General features: G+C 36.8%; 2 protein-coding genes across 3 annotated transcripts; one reads left to right on the top strand and one right to left on the bottom strand.

The window, feature by feature from the left end:
- Window position 1: 1 nt before the first annotated feature.
- LOC122356401 (1-acyl-sn-glycerol-3-phosphate acyltransferase delta-like) lies at window positions 2–6,220 on the bottom strand. Of its 2 annotated transcripts, XM_043255076.1 has the most exons (10): window positions 6,149–6,220; window positions 3,957–4,177; window positions 3,361–3,530; window positions 3,043–3,204; window positions 2,446–2,599; window positions 2,225–2,327; window positions 1,940–2,015; window positions 1,153–1,351; window positions 932–954; window positions 2–296 (listed from the first exon to the last, which is right to left on the bottom strand). In XM_043255076.1, exons 2-10 carry the CDS (start codon window positions 4,141–4,143, stop codon window positions 273–275), a joined length of 1,098 nt encoding a protein of 365 aa, XP_043111011.1. In that variant the 5' UTR covers window positions 4,144–4,177; window positions 6,149–6,220; the 3' UTR covers window positions 2–272. The 2 variants fall into 2 exon arrangements, with proteins under 2 accessions (XP_043111011.1, XP_043111010.1); XM_043255075.1 differs by lacking the exon at window positions 932–954 and having other exon boundaries at window positions 6,149–6,213.
- Window positions 6,221–6,352: 132 nt separating this feature from the next.
- LOC122356831 (endoplasmic reticulum lectin 1-like) lies at window positions 6,353–11,966 on the top strand. The gene is given in 13 exon segments (XM_043255902.1): window positions 6,353–6,439; window positions 8,670–8,846; window positions 9,131–9,235; window positions 9,354–9,434; window positions 9,510–9,587; window positions 10,341–10,392; window positions 10,491–10,549; window positions 10,628–10,851; window positions 10,928–11,081; window positions 11,249–11,344; window positions 11,346–11,412; window positions 11,495–11,553; window positions 11,848–11,966. Coding segments are annotated over 13 exon segments (1,338 nt in total). The 3' UTR covers window positions 11,947–11,966.
- Window positions 11,967–14,281: the final 2,315 nt, after the last annotated feature.

Here is a 14,281-nt window from a genome sequence, read left to right as displayed (position 1 = left end):
AAAAAAAAAAAAAAAAAAAAAAAAAAGCCTTGACATGTAAATCAAAACAGAAAAGTGTTTTTAAATTATTCAAACGACTCTTTATGTGGCAACTTCCTCGAGTTTCATTCATGAAAGAGGTTTCACTTGGCTAATGCCAGTTTCTGTTGTGAAAATGCCCTCACGACCGTTCAGTAGCTTGATCTTGTCGCCCCGGTAGATGTTTCAGTTGTTGTTCATTTGCATCTCTTTATTTCCGTAGTTGGAACCCTTGTCAATTTCAGTCTGTCCGATCATCCAGCGGATACCAACTGACACTGAAAATAAAAGTGAAAACTTATGAGTTAGTTACAGCACGACAGCCAGTAACATTAGCATGCTTCGTAACTAAAGTAGGGCTACAAGCACTCGGGTTCATAATGTCATTCATTAGATCGGTGGTTCTCAACCAAGGTTGCCAGGGGAAAAAGGCTGACAACCACTTTATTTGATCATAATACAAACAGGGTTCCCACGGACATGGAAAACCTAGAAATATCAGGGAATTTTAAGAGGAAAAAATCAGAACGCTACAGATCCACTTATACAAGGTTAGATCATCCACTATCAATTACTCGAAGTTAGTTTTCCCCCAGTAATCATAACTCATTGAAATTCCTTGGTCAACAGGTGTGGGAACCCTGTACTAAGTAAAGGAGAAATGAAAACTTGAAATGAAAGCTTCATTTAAACAATATCTAGTAGATGATTTCTTACATCATATCTGAATAATGTAGTTGTGCATTTAGTGTTTAGATGAAACTTTAACATCTGAAATGAATCTTTAATCCTGTGCTCACATGCTATGATATTTAAGGGCACTTTAAATGCATTAAAATGCGTCATTCGTTCATGCGCTTATGAATTGATCAGCATGCAGTAAATCTAGGTGAAAAATTGTTGATATACTTACTGCTCTAGCACCTATACGGTCTGCTTTATGTTTTTATTTTTTGAAAAAACAGATTGGAGGAAAATAGCAGCAGTATATAATTCCATTGTTGCTTGATGACAAAAAAAAAGATTGACCAAAAAATAAAAATAATCTGCTGCAGTTTTGCCATTAGTTACACCATCTTAAATTGTAATCAATATGAAAATACCATCACACTCCTTTTCATTTATCTCAAGTACCTGCTAGACAGAAGAGCGATGTACAGACGACAGTGAAGGTGGATCCTGATAGCAGCAACTGCAGAAGTAACATGCAGAGAGGGTAGACCAGCAAACAAACCCAGAAGAGCCAGTTCAGCAGGGACCAAGGTCGACGCGGAGGGCTTGTAATGGGACCCGGAAAACGCCCTGTCTGTCTATAATGCTCTTGGAATTCATCCTGTGTGAGATGACGCAACAAAAATGACTCGGTGCTCACCCTCATGTTGTTCCAAACCCGCAAGACCTTCATTCATCTTCGGTACACAAATTAAGATATTCTGATAACAGGTGAGAGCTTTCTGACCCTGCATAGACTGCAATGTAACTACTACGTACCGCTACCAGGTAAGAACATCATTAAAATAGTCAATATGACATCAGCCGGTAAACCTAATTTTAGGCAGCTACAAGAATACCTTTTGTGTGCAAATAAATAAATTATGGGTGAATTACTCAGTACAGACTATTTTAATGATGTCTTTACTACCTTTCCTGTGGTATTCGCACTGCCGTCTATGCAGGGTCAGAAAGCTTGCACATTTCATAAAAAAAAATCTTAATTTGTGACCTGAAGGTGAACAAGGGTCTTGCAGGTTTTACATGAGGGAGAGTAATTAATGACAGAATTTTCATTTTTGGATGAACTATCCCTTTATCCCTTTTATAAAAAAAACAAAACAAAAAAAAAAACTAATTAATAAATAAAACATTAATACATATTAAAATAAATAAATACACCTCCACCTAATGCAGGTAGTGCACTTACTTTTTCCTGGTAGAGTTTGTGAAGCCAGACGGCACATTCAGACTCGTCCTCTGGGATCGTGTCCAGAGGAATTCGCCTAATAAACACATGACGGTTTATCTTGGTGTTGTAACTGACAATGTATTCATATAGTAAGTCATTAAACTAAAGCATTTATAAATGATTATGGAGACTGCATATTGAACTTTGTTATAGCGGGACACATTATCACAAAGCATTTAATAAACAACAGGCTGTTAAATCTTGCCAAAGGACGATATGGAGAAATGTTTCTTTCATTCATACCTCACATATAAATCAGCATGGTACTTTTTCCCGTTGAGTACCCCTAGTAAAGTTGGCATTTCGTTGTTTCTGAAATTAAGTGTAGAATCGTACACAGCAGTAACTACAGAGGAGACACAAACCAAGTCAAAGCCAGATGTTGCTAAATACATTTAAAAGTAAATTCAAAAACATCAACAGACTATGGGTTCATCATTAGTTAAAGGACAAGAAGCTCTCACCCGTTCCCCTGAGGTTCTGGACCGTGACACAAAAGCCCTTGGTCCGAGGTAGAAGGTGGTACTTGAGTTTGGGGAGACCTTTCTTCTCTGCCACCTCCATACTAATCTTGTGCTTCTTTTCTGTGAAGCGTGTGCCCTCACAGTGCAACAGGAACTATAGACGATCATAAAAATTTATATCAACCACAGGAGACAGAAAAGAAAAAAATAAAGCTAAAAAAACTAATTGTGTAATTGTTTAGGAAGTATTAATTCTTGTGAATAAATGTATTACCACTACTTTCCATGGTACCTTTTATAAAGCTAAAACAAACTATCATCATGTGGAAATAGTTGTGTTTATATATATATATATATATATATATATATATATATATATATATATATATATATATATATAAAAAAAAAAAAAAAACTTTTTTGTTCCACAGAAAAAAATTACATAAGTGTCAGTAAATCATGACAGTATGTTCATTTTTGTTTTGACAGGTTAACAATTGCTTTAATTAATTGTGTTTAAAATAATAAAAAATAAAAAAATCTGAAATATAGCAAAATGTCCAGAATACAATAAACAAGGAGATTGTACATATATACCCAAAAGTTTTCTGGGTAATCCCGAAGGTTGTGCAGACTTTGCACTACTGTCTTGCGATCCTCTTCCCATTTCCTCTTGCAGAAGACGATCTCTAGGAAGTACCACATCCAGCCGATCACAGGAACAAAGGAAAGTTCCTTTTTTGCCAACACCTTTGAGCTCTAAAAGCAAAACATGACAATTACATGACAGTGTAACAGTTTATTTGCGTCATTATAATATTGAGTCTACAAAATGTGTATTGCTACAAATTTAGAACTATTTTGAATCCCATACTTCTTATGATGTGAGAAAGTAAGTAGCTATTTTTGACTTACTCCTAAAACGCCAAATCTCTCACAGAAGGTCCAGCCTGTCATGAAATCGATCTCAAAATTATGATTAAGGACAACAATGGCATTCTCTTTGCCATAAAGTTTATAGCTTTCTGGATCTGTGTAAAGTGTGCATTCTGTCCCAGACCACCACTCCAACAATGCCACCAGTTCTGAACAAACACAGAAAAAAAAAATACACACTGAAATGTGACGCGTATATTCAGAATTCATTTATATGAAGTAGTCCAACAAGTTCATCATCTTTGTAAGCATGTAAATAGATGGTAGAGCAATTTGCAATATTCAAAAATGCCTATTCCTGTTTTGTTTCCATCAGCACACCACTGAGGTTTTTAAACAGGAAATAGTGGATTTAGCTTTTGTCTTGAACAGGTGAGACGTGGTATTGACGTTCTCCATGACTGCAACAAATATTATTGACCTCCTACTATTTTTGGGGGATTTTGGCATTTCAAGCTGTACTTCTTTTTTCAGCGCAGAAAAAATAAGCACAGGAAATGTATTGCATCACGGCTGATAATGTCAGTATCCTTCTTTGGAAGAAGTGAGCTCACATGACAGCTTGTAGGACTTACGGCTAGAAATGGAATAACCCAATCTGCAGTTGATCTTGCGTGCGAGCTGCTTGTTAAAGGGCCACAGTGGTAGAGTACAGAGCTGCAGCAGGTTGATAATGAATCCACTGACTAGGAACACGTAACAGATAATGAGATGGCACAGCAACTGAGTTTTTAGCACTTGAACAATTCCCATCCTTATCATGCAGTCTTGACGTCCCCAGTCTCCGCTATATCCTCTGCAGAGAGAAAAAAAAGATAAATATTAATAACTTTGACAGCTGTCTCATATTAACCAGAACACTGTTTTCATGAATAAAGATGGAAACGCCTCCTAAAATATATTGCACCTGTAAAAACTGTATTTGAAATATGAAAATACCTGAAATACCTGAGCCAATATTCAAATAGTATGGTTGCAACAAAGAGGAATAAAGTTCAGGGTTTTTTTTTTTTTCATTCCTTGTTTCCACGCCAACCCATTTGAATGATGTGGAAATAGTTAGTACTCTCCCAATCCCCATATATATTATATATTGTGGTTTTACAAACTTCTAACTTTGCCAAAAGCTCTTTTTGTAATGCCGAATATCTCACCTAGTAATGAGAAAAACGGTTCACATTGACACCAAAACAAACAAAGCATCATAAAAGATGTCCATTCTGACTCAAGAACCTGTGTGACTGGATCATTAAGCCAATGAGTCCAGCCTTTTTTTCTGTTTGAGCGAGTGAACTGATAAAATCTTGTGAATGGTATAGTTTCTGTCAAGAGCCACACAACTCAAACACTTTGTGAGGAATGTGGTCTTTTATTATTGTGGGGGATGTGCCATTTTCTAGAGTAAACAGTTCATTTCGGAGCAATGTTTGTGAAAAAAAATAAGACCATTAGCTGGCACAAGGAGCAAGACGAGACCTGTCCCTATCGTTACTGTCAGCTCTTACACGTGAAAGTCTCTCAGTACACAGGGCAAAGGCTGAAACCGAAATGTCACAGCGTTACTTATGTTGGTGTGTGTCTACTGTGTGCTTTGGCATAAGCACATTCAGTCTGAGGGCGCAATGTTATCTGCACACTATCTGCTAGTGGTCACAGAAAAAAAAAAATATGCGAACTTTGATTTAAATCAAATAGTTGCAGTCATACAAGTTTGATCGAATGTAAAACCTATTTGCATTAGACCAGGGCATTTTGATTTATTCCAGTTACTCGAATCTTTTGCATCACTTCACTGAATTGAGTAGTTCACGAGTTATCTTGTTAAAAACGAGGCAACAAGTGATATACGGCATTACAAGAGAGTCTTTTGTTAACGAACAGTGTTGACAAATATTTGCATTCATACTTTAGGAGTGAACCAGATTCCTTTTAGGTTTACAAAAATGCAAAGTCAAATCGCATTGGACCGGGGGATTTTGATTCATTCCAGTTACTCAAATATTTTGCATCAGTTCACTGAATGGAGTCGTTCACTGTTTTGACTCACGTTTAGCAATTACCTGGCAACAAGTGATTTTAAAAGCATTACAAGTCACTCGTTAAGTGATTTACTGTTGATCGCAACACAAGCGATAATAACCTTATAATTAATAAGGAAAGTAATAAATAAAATAAATGAGATGACTCATTTATTTTGATACTCCGGCGAAGGGGTTTGTTTGTTCATTAGGTTAAACCAATGAAAGAATCATTCATAACCGGTCTCGAAAGCTATTGGTTGGTGTTACAGTCAGTGCACGAATTATTCAGAAGAGTCACGCGCCTCGAAAGCAAAGAAACTATAAAAACATAAGTCAGTGCGTAGAAATAATCAAAACTATTTATTTAATTTAAAGTGGAGAGGAACTACTAATCTGTACTAGGTCTACACTACAGGGTGCGCCTTGTTTAAGTTACCAGTTCAACCTGATTTAAACTTCACACTCGCCGGCAGGTAAAGTTAGTCTAAAGCTGTCAATTCGCCAAAAAAAAAAAAAAACAAAGCGACATTTTTAATATTGGCGTATCAATACATATTCGCGGAATTAAAAAAAAAATCTCTTATGGTCATTTGTGCGTTTCCCTTGCATGTTTCGTTTTGCTTGCCTTGGTGCCATGAGCATCAAGAGTGAACAGACAGCCATTGAAAACAACAGGCAAAACTCGCGCACATGTTAGGCACAGAAAGAACGATACTTTCATCTTTCCCCAGAAAACAAAACGTTACCTTTTTTCCCTTGCGCGGTTAGTAGCAGAGGATCCGTCTCATCGCATGGAGCTAACTGGAGAGCGCGCGAGATGTGAGTCTTGAGGATGTTTAAGTTGGGCAGAAGAGATTCCAGCGCTGGTGAGCGGAATATGAGACCACACCCCGGCATAAGACGCTGCTCGAAGAGCGCTGGAACGTAGGCAGGAACTTCAGAGGGTCATTATGTCATTTCCTCTGTCTCGAGCCAACGCTGCCTCAGTGTCCCTACACAGGTTGCTTCCCACTGCTCACTTCGACCGGCAGTTGAAGGTAATTGCCAAACACGCTGGCAACCGTAAGACATCACCTCAAACGTGGGCTGTACGACGCCAATTATCAAGGCGAGTGCGCCCTCTACTGGACGAGAAGGGTTTGGGCTTCATTTCAGAGACAAAAGAAAGCGTCTTTGGAAAGAAGCTCATTGTTTTCCCGAGAGAAACAAAAGGCACGTTTTCTGTGGGGAGACAAAGGTCTGATAAGATATTAGTAGCTGTACATTTTGCATGAGTAATGTTTTGTTTGCAGTAGACAAAGAATTGACATGCTTTTCTTTGTTTCTAAGCCTCACATGACAGCTGTCAGAATTTGTATTCAGGCACAATGATAGCCTAAGTATTAGTGCGGAGATCCAGCCTTGAGAAATGCATCATTTTGTCAGAATTCAGTATTTATTTATTTATTTATTTATTTATTTATTTATTATACCATTCTTGAAGGGATAGTTCACCCCAAAATTTAAATTCTGGCATGATTTCCTCACCCTTATGTCTTTCTGAATCCGTATGATTTTCTGTTATTTGTCGAGAACAAAAGATAATATTGAAATATTATATTGTAAAATGTCTCTGTTCTTTTGTCCATGCTCTAATTAGTTGTCTAATATTTTTTGGACTCTATAATAAAAACCAATAAATGTGACCCCGGACTACAAAACCAGTATCTTGTATTTGGACCCAGGACCAACATTTTCTACCAACTATTTAAAAATCTGTAATCTGAGCGTTAAAGAATTGAGAAATTGCATTTAAAGTTGTTCTTAGCAATGCATTTTAAATAATCAAAATAGTACGTTTTGATGAATTTATATTGAAATGTACAAAATATCTTCATGGTACATGATCCTTGCTTAATATACTAATGATTTTTGGCATAAAAGAAAATCTCTAATTTTGACCCATACAGTGTGGCTATTGCTACAAATGCAAATGTCATTAGGATCATCATGTTGTAATACAAAGGTTCTGGCCTCCACTGATTAGACTATGATTGAGGTCCACTTTCCACTCAAAGCTCTTAGCTTTGCTTTCATTTCTCGTGACATTAAGATAAGCTCTCCACCAGCATCAAAAGACCTGCTATGACATGAAAAACATAATTTATTCAGTGATCCACAAACCATGTGGAAAGGCCATTCAAGTATGACACTTGATACAAAAATAGTAACCTCTTCACTAGAAGGAAAAAATGAAATCTCTTTTTGCCTGCCATTATTCTGGAAAACAGACTATTCAGACTAAATTGGCTGCTTATGAAAATAGCCAAGCTATTCACAAATACCCTTCACATGTTGCATCCAAATTAATGTATTGTTGATGGAAATGCTCATCTCTACCAGCTTTGAGAGCAATTTGTGGTTGATAGATTTAAATGAAGACTCTGGGGGAATATGATGTTTACCAAGGATGCCCTGGCTGATTTAAGGAGTTACTGAGGTTATCTGAAGCCTAATGGCATAAAAAAAAAAATCACTCAGCAGAGGAAAGCTGAAGGTCAGGAATAGTCGAAGGAAGATATGCTGAAATGCATGCAGTGCATATTGAAAATCTCAAAATTGTCAAAGGATATAGTTATACTTACTATTATCCTTATCTAAATATTTCACCGGGGACACTTGATTTTAAAATGTAAAGAGATTAAAGGTGTTAATCTCGTCATTATACATCACTATCACGCTATTCCCCTATTTGATACAATACTTTGGATAAAAAGTTAATTGTAGTCCTATTTGAGCCATAATGTGCTGAAAAAGCAGTGAATATAAGTGTTCTGACAGGTTGGCTTTTTGCCCGTTGTGACCCTAAATTATTAGAAAAAAAAATTCATGAACTTTGTAAAAAAAAAAAATCAACAACAACGTAACCTGCATTTGTATAACGTGTATAAATAGACAACGTAAAATATTTGCTTGTGAATACAGTTGCAATTTCTTATTAGCTATTAGCTTACAAAGCTGCGTTTTAAGTTTAAATAATATTTCTTCTCTTAATCGCTCAAAATATAAGTATTAGGTTGATAGCTGGCAGTCACTGACACCGGCTCGTGCGCCTCACGCGCTATTGGCTGAAGAGAATTTCCGTCTGATGCCGGAAATGGACGTGGCAAGATGACAAAGTCCTGGTGCGCTTCCTGTTTTAACTCTAGTCAAACTATCAGCAGTTAGTTGGCTATTAGACCTCACGGAATACCTGTAGTGACCGTGTTTCTCACCCTTCTTCTCCAGCTCTTTCTCTCTAATGTCCCGATAGCGCTTTTGGAGGCTCATCAGGGCGATGCGGTGTTTTGGCGTTGGTTTTTGTTGCTGATTTTGGTCGGAGTGTCTGCAAATCGTGCAGGATCTCCTGTGTTTACAGATGAAATCCCCTTCAAAATCAAATGGCCCGGGGCAGACTTCACCCTGGTGAGTCCTGACATCTAATAAACCCAGACGTTGCATGGCAGCTGTAAATACAAACGTGTTTATTTAGTTGTCAGCTTGTAGGCTAAGGTCGACTTTATAACAGCTGGGTGTTGAGCTGTTTTGTTTTGAGTTGTCTTGTCGTGTTAATATTCTCTCTAACAGCATTATGAAGTCTTAAAGTACATAAATGGAAAGTAGAGCTGTTTAGTTTCTCATGAATTTGTCGGTTGCCTCTGCTGAAGCTAAACATGCACTAATATGTAATAATATCCGTTTCTCTGTAGTCAACGTCAGGAGGCCTGTACAAAGAAGATGACTATGTTATCATGACAACTACAGAAAAAGAAAAGTACAAATGTTTATTGCCGTCTTTGTCTGGCAACCAGGAGGTGTGGTTATGCATTGCTATTTTTTTTTGTTATTATGATCTTCTTGAGCCATTGTGGAACTGTGTATCGTTCAGTTCCATTTTATTAGAATAATTTATTGTCCGTCTCATTTTTGAAGGATGATGTGAAGGAGTATGATGGGCCGAGTCCAGCTGTGCTGCTGGAGCCGTTGTTCAAACAGAGCAGCTGCTCCTACAGAGTAAGTTTCATTTCTCAGTTTTGGTTTATAGTTTATAAACACGGTCATAAATTGCTTTTATTAATACTTTGACAGATCGAATCATACTGGACATATGAAGTGTGCCACGGGAAGCATGTACGGCAGTACCATGAGGACAAAGAGACGGGGCAGGTAAAATCATGAAGTTATGATGTATGCTGTTTAAGAACATTTCAGATTCTTATTTATAGCATTCAGAAATGCTATTAATTGAATGAATGCTATAAGTATAGAAATGCATACAGCACTACTCAAAAACATTTTTGGCAATGTTTTTGAAAGAAGTACTTTATGCTCACCAAGTCTATATTTATTTTGTTATAGTAAATACAGTAAAACTGTAATTTTGTAAAATATCATTACTTGATAACTAGATATTTTTAATGAATCCATCTCATGTGGATGGATTATATTAATATTAGTGCTGTCAAATGAGTCAAACGATTTATCGCATCCAAAATAAAGTTTATATTTACATAATGTGTATATTTAAGTATATATAAATACAAACACACGTACATAAATGCTTAAGAAAAATGTTCATAATAAATGCACACCGTACATAATGCCCCCACATTTTAAAATGCACAAGTCAGAATTTTTTTGAATTTTTACATAAATATTATTTCACACTGAATTATTTCGACCAAATGTTGTCGATTTATTCTCTGAAAACTTGAAACCTTAAAAGTGGACTCTTTACTTACATTGAATGTGCTTTCTATGGACATAAAATCTTTTGTGTTTTTTTTTGATACAGATATCTTAATGTCTTTGACCAGCATATATTATGTGAACAAAAACATTTATTTTGGATGCCATTAATCACTTGACAGCACTAATCCAATTACGTTTCAGTTGTCTTACTTGTCTCTGGTTCCTCAGAAGATCAACATTCAGGAATACTTTCTGGGTACCATGAAAAAAGAGAGTGCAGGTTGGTTAATTAAGCTTTTTAAGTTCTTACTATGATTTCTTTTACATATTCTAGTAAAGTAATAAATATTTGATCAATACATTATATGCTCCTTTAAGAATCAGAAACGGAAAAATCCAGTGACTCTGAATCAGAAAGATCAAACGTCAACACACAGGTTTGTAGCTATTAAATATAAAGATAGGAAACTTTGTCGTATTAGTATGTTTTTTTAAAACTCTCTTTGGGTTCCCAGGTGCCAACTAAGAATATAGAGGGTCAGCTGACACCATACTATCCATTAGAAATGGCACATGGGACTGAATGCTCTCTGAGACAGAATGAACCTCGCTCTACCACGGTGCTGTACGTCTGCCACCCAGAGGCAAAACATGAGATCCTCACGATCGCTGAGGTCATCACCTGTCAGTATGAAGTAGTGGTGCTCACACCCCTCATCTGTCCTCACCCGAAATACAGGTACATACACGAACACATTCAAAGTCAATTACCACTTTAAGTCCTTTGTGACATATTCCAGCTCATCTTTCCTCAGGTTCAAGTCGTCCCCAGTGAATGACATCTTTTGCCAGGCTCTGGGTGGCTCCCCTCTTAGACCTCAGAGTCTGTCCCAGCTGGATCGTGAGCAGGAAGAGCTGCTCAAACCACCGTTCAGCTCAAGCACCGAAAGAGATCAGAGAGGATCCAGGGTGAGTACGCATCTGCCCTTTTATCCTCAAACTAATAGGAGAAGGGGGCCGTAATGAACATCTGCTACAAAAGAGAGTTCTAAAAAGTGTATAAAAACGTATTCAATATAAATTATTATTGTAAAAATATATTTTTAAAAATGTAATTCCTGTCTCTGTTTGCTAAGGAGGATTCATCTCCAGTGAAAGAAGAGGCGTATACTTCTACCCATAAGCCCCCTGACAGTGGGTGGCAAGCCCAGGTCACAGTTGGCACTACCCATTATCTCTCGTTTGACTGATGAGCAGCTGATCAAGGAGTTTCTGAGTGGCTCATACTGTCTGCATGGGGGTGAGGGTGAATGGAAGGATTTGTTTGACTGATTCTAGATCTTTGTTGGATTCCCAGTTTAGCATGTTTGTTTCTGTCTAGGGTGTTGGATGGTGGAAGTATGAATTCTGTTATGGAAAGCATGTCCATCAGTATCATGAGGTAAGAGTTATGAAGTCTTTAAAATCTTTAGGCAAATATAATGTAATTCATATATGCCATTTATACAGGACACGTCCTGGCCATGATTTTTATGTTGTCTAAAACATCCAAAGTAGTTTGACCAATAACATGTAGGTATTGTACACAATCGACCAGTCGTGGCGCGAAGGTGAGAACGATCAAAGCAATGAGATTGTATGACCTGTATGGTCACCCTGGATTAATATCTGATTATTAAAGAAGATTAATGATGGATAATGGGAGCTAATATGCATTTTGTGCATTTGTTTGAAGGATAAAGAACAAGGAAAGAACATTGTAGTGGTGGGCAGCTGGAACACTGAGGATCATTTTAACTGGGCCAAGAAAACGTGGCTCGATCTTATCATTTGAAAGATGATGGAGTACAGAAAGTCAAGTATGATTATATTTACCCCACATATTCCTGTACATGTATAAATATGATAGATCTGTGTATCTCATTTTAATGTCATGTTGCTATCAGGGTCGATCACACTTCTATGGCCGTGGAGATGTTTGTGACCTAACAGGGAAACCGAGACAAGTTATAGTCAAGCTCAAGTGAGATGCCCAAACTTCTAAACGCAATGCAGTTTTTGGGTTTTTTGAATGCTGCCGCTAATACCTACCTGTTCTGTCTCAGGTGTAAGGAGTCAGAGTCTCCTCATGCTGTTACAGTTTACATGCTGGAACCTCAGACCTGTCAATATATTCTCGGGTGAGTGGCAAACAAAATGTCTTTTGAGATTTGACTGCAATTTAGATTTTTAATGATGTGATCATTTCACGTGGATAATCCGTGATCTTGGTTATCTTTCTACCGCAGGTTGAGTCACCCGTAATATGCAAGATCTTGGACACTGCAGATGAAAATGGACTTCTTTCAATTCCTAGCTAGCCTATATGGAGGAGATGGTTAGTTTGGAGAATGAACAATATTGAGGCAGTATGATGCTCAGAGGGTGAGATAAAAGTCTAGTACTTCCATAGATTCATGGTGATAACATGGACTTGCCGAATCTCAGACCTCCACCCTTTGAGAAAGTCCCTCAGTGACTGCACTTTCTGTTGTTTGAAGACTAAACAAGGAGATCTGAAGAACCTTTTACACCTGCAGATGCAGCTAGGACTGAATTCTCAATGTTTTATTTGCAAATCTCAAACGTGTTAAAGAATATTTTTTTTCAGCTTTTTTCATGCTTTGGCACAGTTGGTCGGCTGTGGGAAAGTCACTTTAAAAGTCTAATCAAATGATTAATTTATTAATCAATTGATTGTACAAGTTGGTCAACTGTTTTAAATGTACATTATTTATTTGATCAGAGTTCTGGTAGTTCAGTGCTTGCCATTATCACTGTGCAGATGGAGATGGTTATTACATGTTTTTAAAAGTGATTTAAGTAAGTAATTTTGCAATGCAAAGTGCAAGGAAAATACACTGTCTTGTACACAAAGGAAAGTGAATGTGGTAAACGTTTTAAATCATGAGTCATTGATTTGTTTACAATTTGTGATTACCTTCACTTAAATGTAACCACTTCCACTATTGTACAATAAAGTGTTTGGTGAAGGGCTCCTCTTAACTCAAGAACAAATTTATCAAGACTATTTTATTTCATTGCATTGCCTGCAATGCTGGTTGTTGCTCAGTCTGTACATGTTCAGTTGAATAAAGTATGAATTTCAAGTCCTTTCAGAAGATTCATTTACCACCTTAATGAATACACTGCGTAAAAAAATGTGGATTTCTGGATTTTCTCGGGTGAGTGGGCAAACAATGTTTTTGAGAGATTTGACTGCAATTTAGATTTTTAATGTTTCTTTTTTGATGTGATCGCTTCATGTGAATAACCCTTAACTTGGTTATCTTAATGAATACACTGCAAAAAATGTGGATTTCAGTATTTTTGCCTAATTTTCCCAGACAATCGTATATATTTAAGCACTTTTAAATCAAGATACATTTACTCAATATGCAAAATGATGCAAAGTCCTGTTTTTCTGGAAAAAAAGCCCCATCAAAATTATATTATACTCAATGAAAAAAATACCTGTCCCTTTATTACAATTAAAATTAAACCAGTATACTTTTCTAGACAAAATATCAAAAATTCCTATGGAGAAATAAACTTACAAATTGGCCAGAAAGGTCCATTTGCCTACACTAGATGGTGCTAGTGTCTCTTTTTGTTGATAGGTTTTTTTCCACAGAGAGATCTAATAATGCTCTACATAAAACATCCATAACTTATTAATGCTTAAGGTGCATCAATACCTTAAGAAATATGCTTGACAGCAAAATACAGCAGTACATTATTAAACGTTCGAATCTCAAATGAAAAAGATGTCAGCATACACTTGCAAAACATTTATTAACTTCATATATAAAATGTAGGATGTTTCCACAAATACATAATCATGCATGAAGACTATTACTGTACATAAGAATGCCATGTCAATGTAAAAATAGAACATCCTTCAGTCCAGAAAACATTGTGAATAACACTTGGGCAAAAGTGACAATTAGCTAGTCCCGTTTTTCTTTTATTGGATACTCGATGCATATTGTCTCTTGAGCAAAACACCACTAGCAAACCACAAGCAAACACTATAAATGCTCCCTTTGGATGCTGAGTTAATAGCATGAGGTTCCACGTGCTCAGACTGAAGGGATGGGAATCTGATGGTTTCCAGGTGCTGTCAAAGT

The sequence above is a fragment of the Puntigrus tetrazona genome, chromosome 13 (genome assembly GCF_018831695.1).
Source record: "Puntigrus tetrazona isolate hp1 chromosome 13, ASM1883169v1, whole genome shotgun sequence".
In the NCBI taxonomy this organism is placed as follows: domain Eukaryota; kingdom Metazoa; phylum Chordata; class Actinopteri; order Cypriniformes; family Cyprinidae; genus Puntigrus; species Puntigrus tetrazona.
This window is presented reverse-complemented; position numbering and strand designations above follow the sequence as displayed.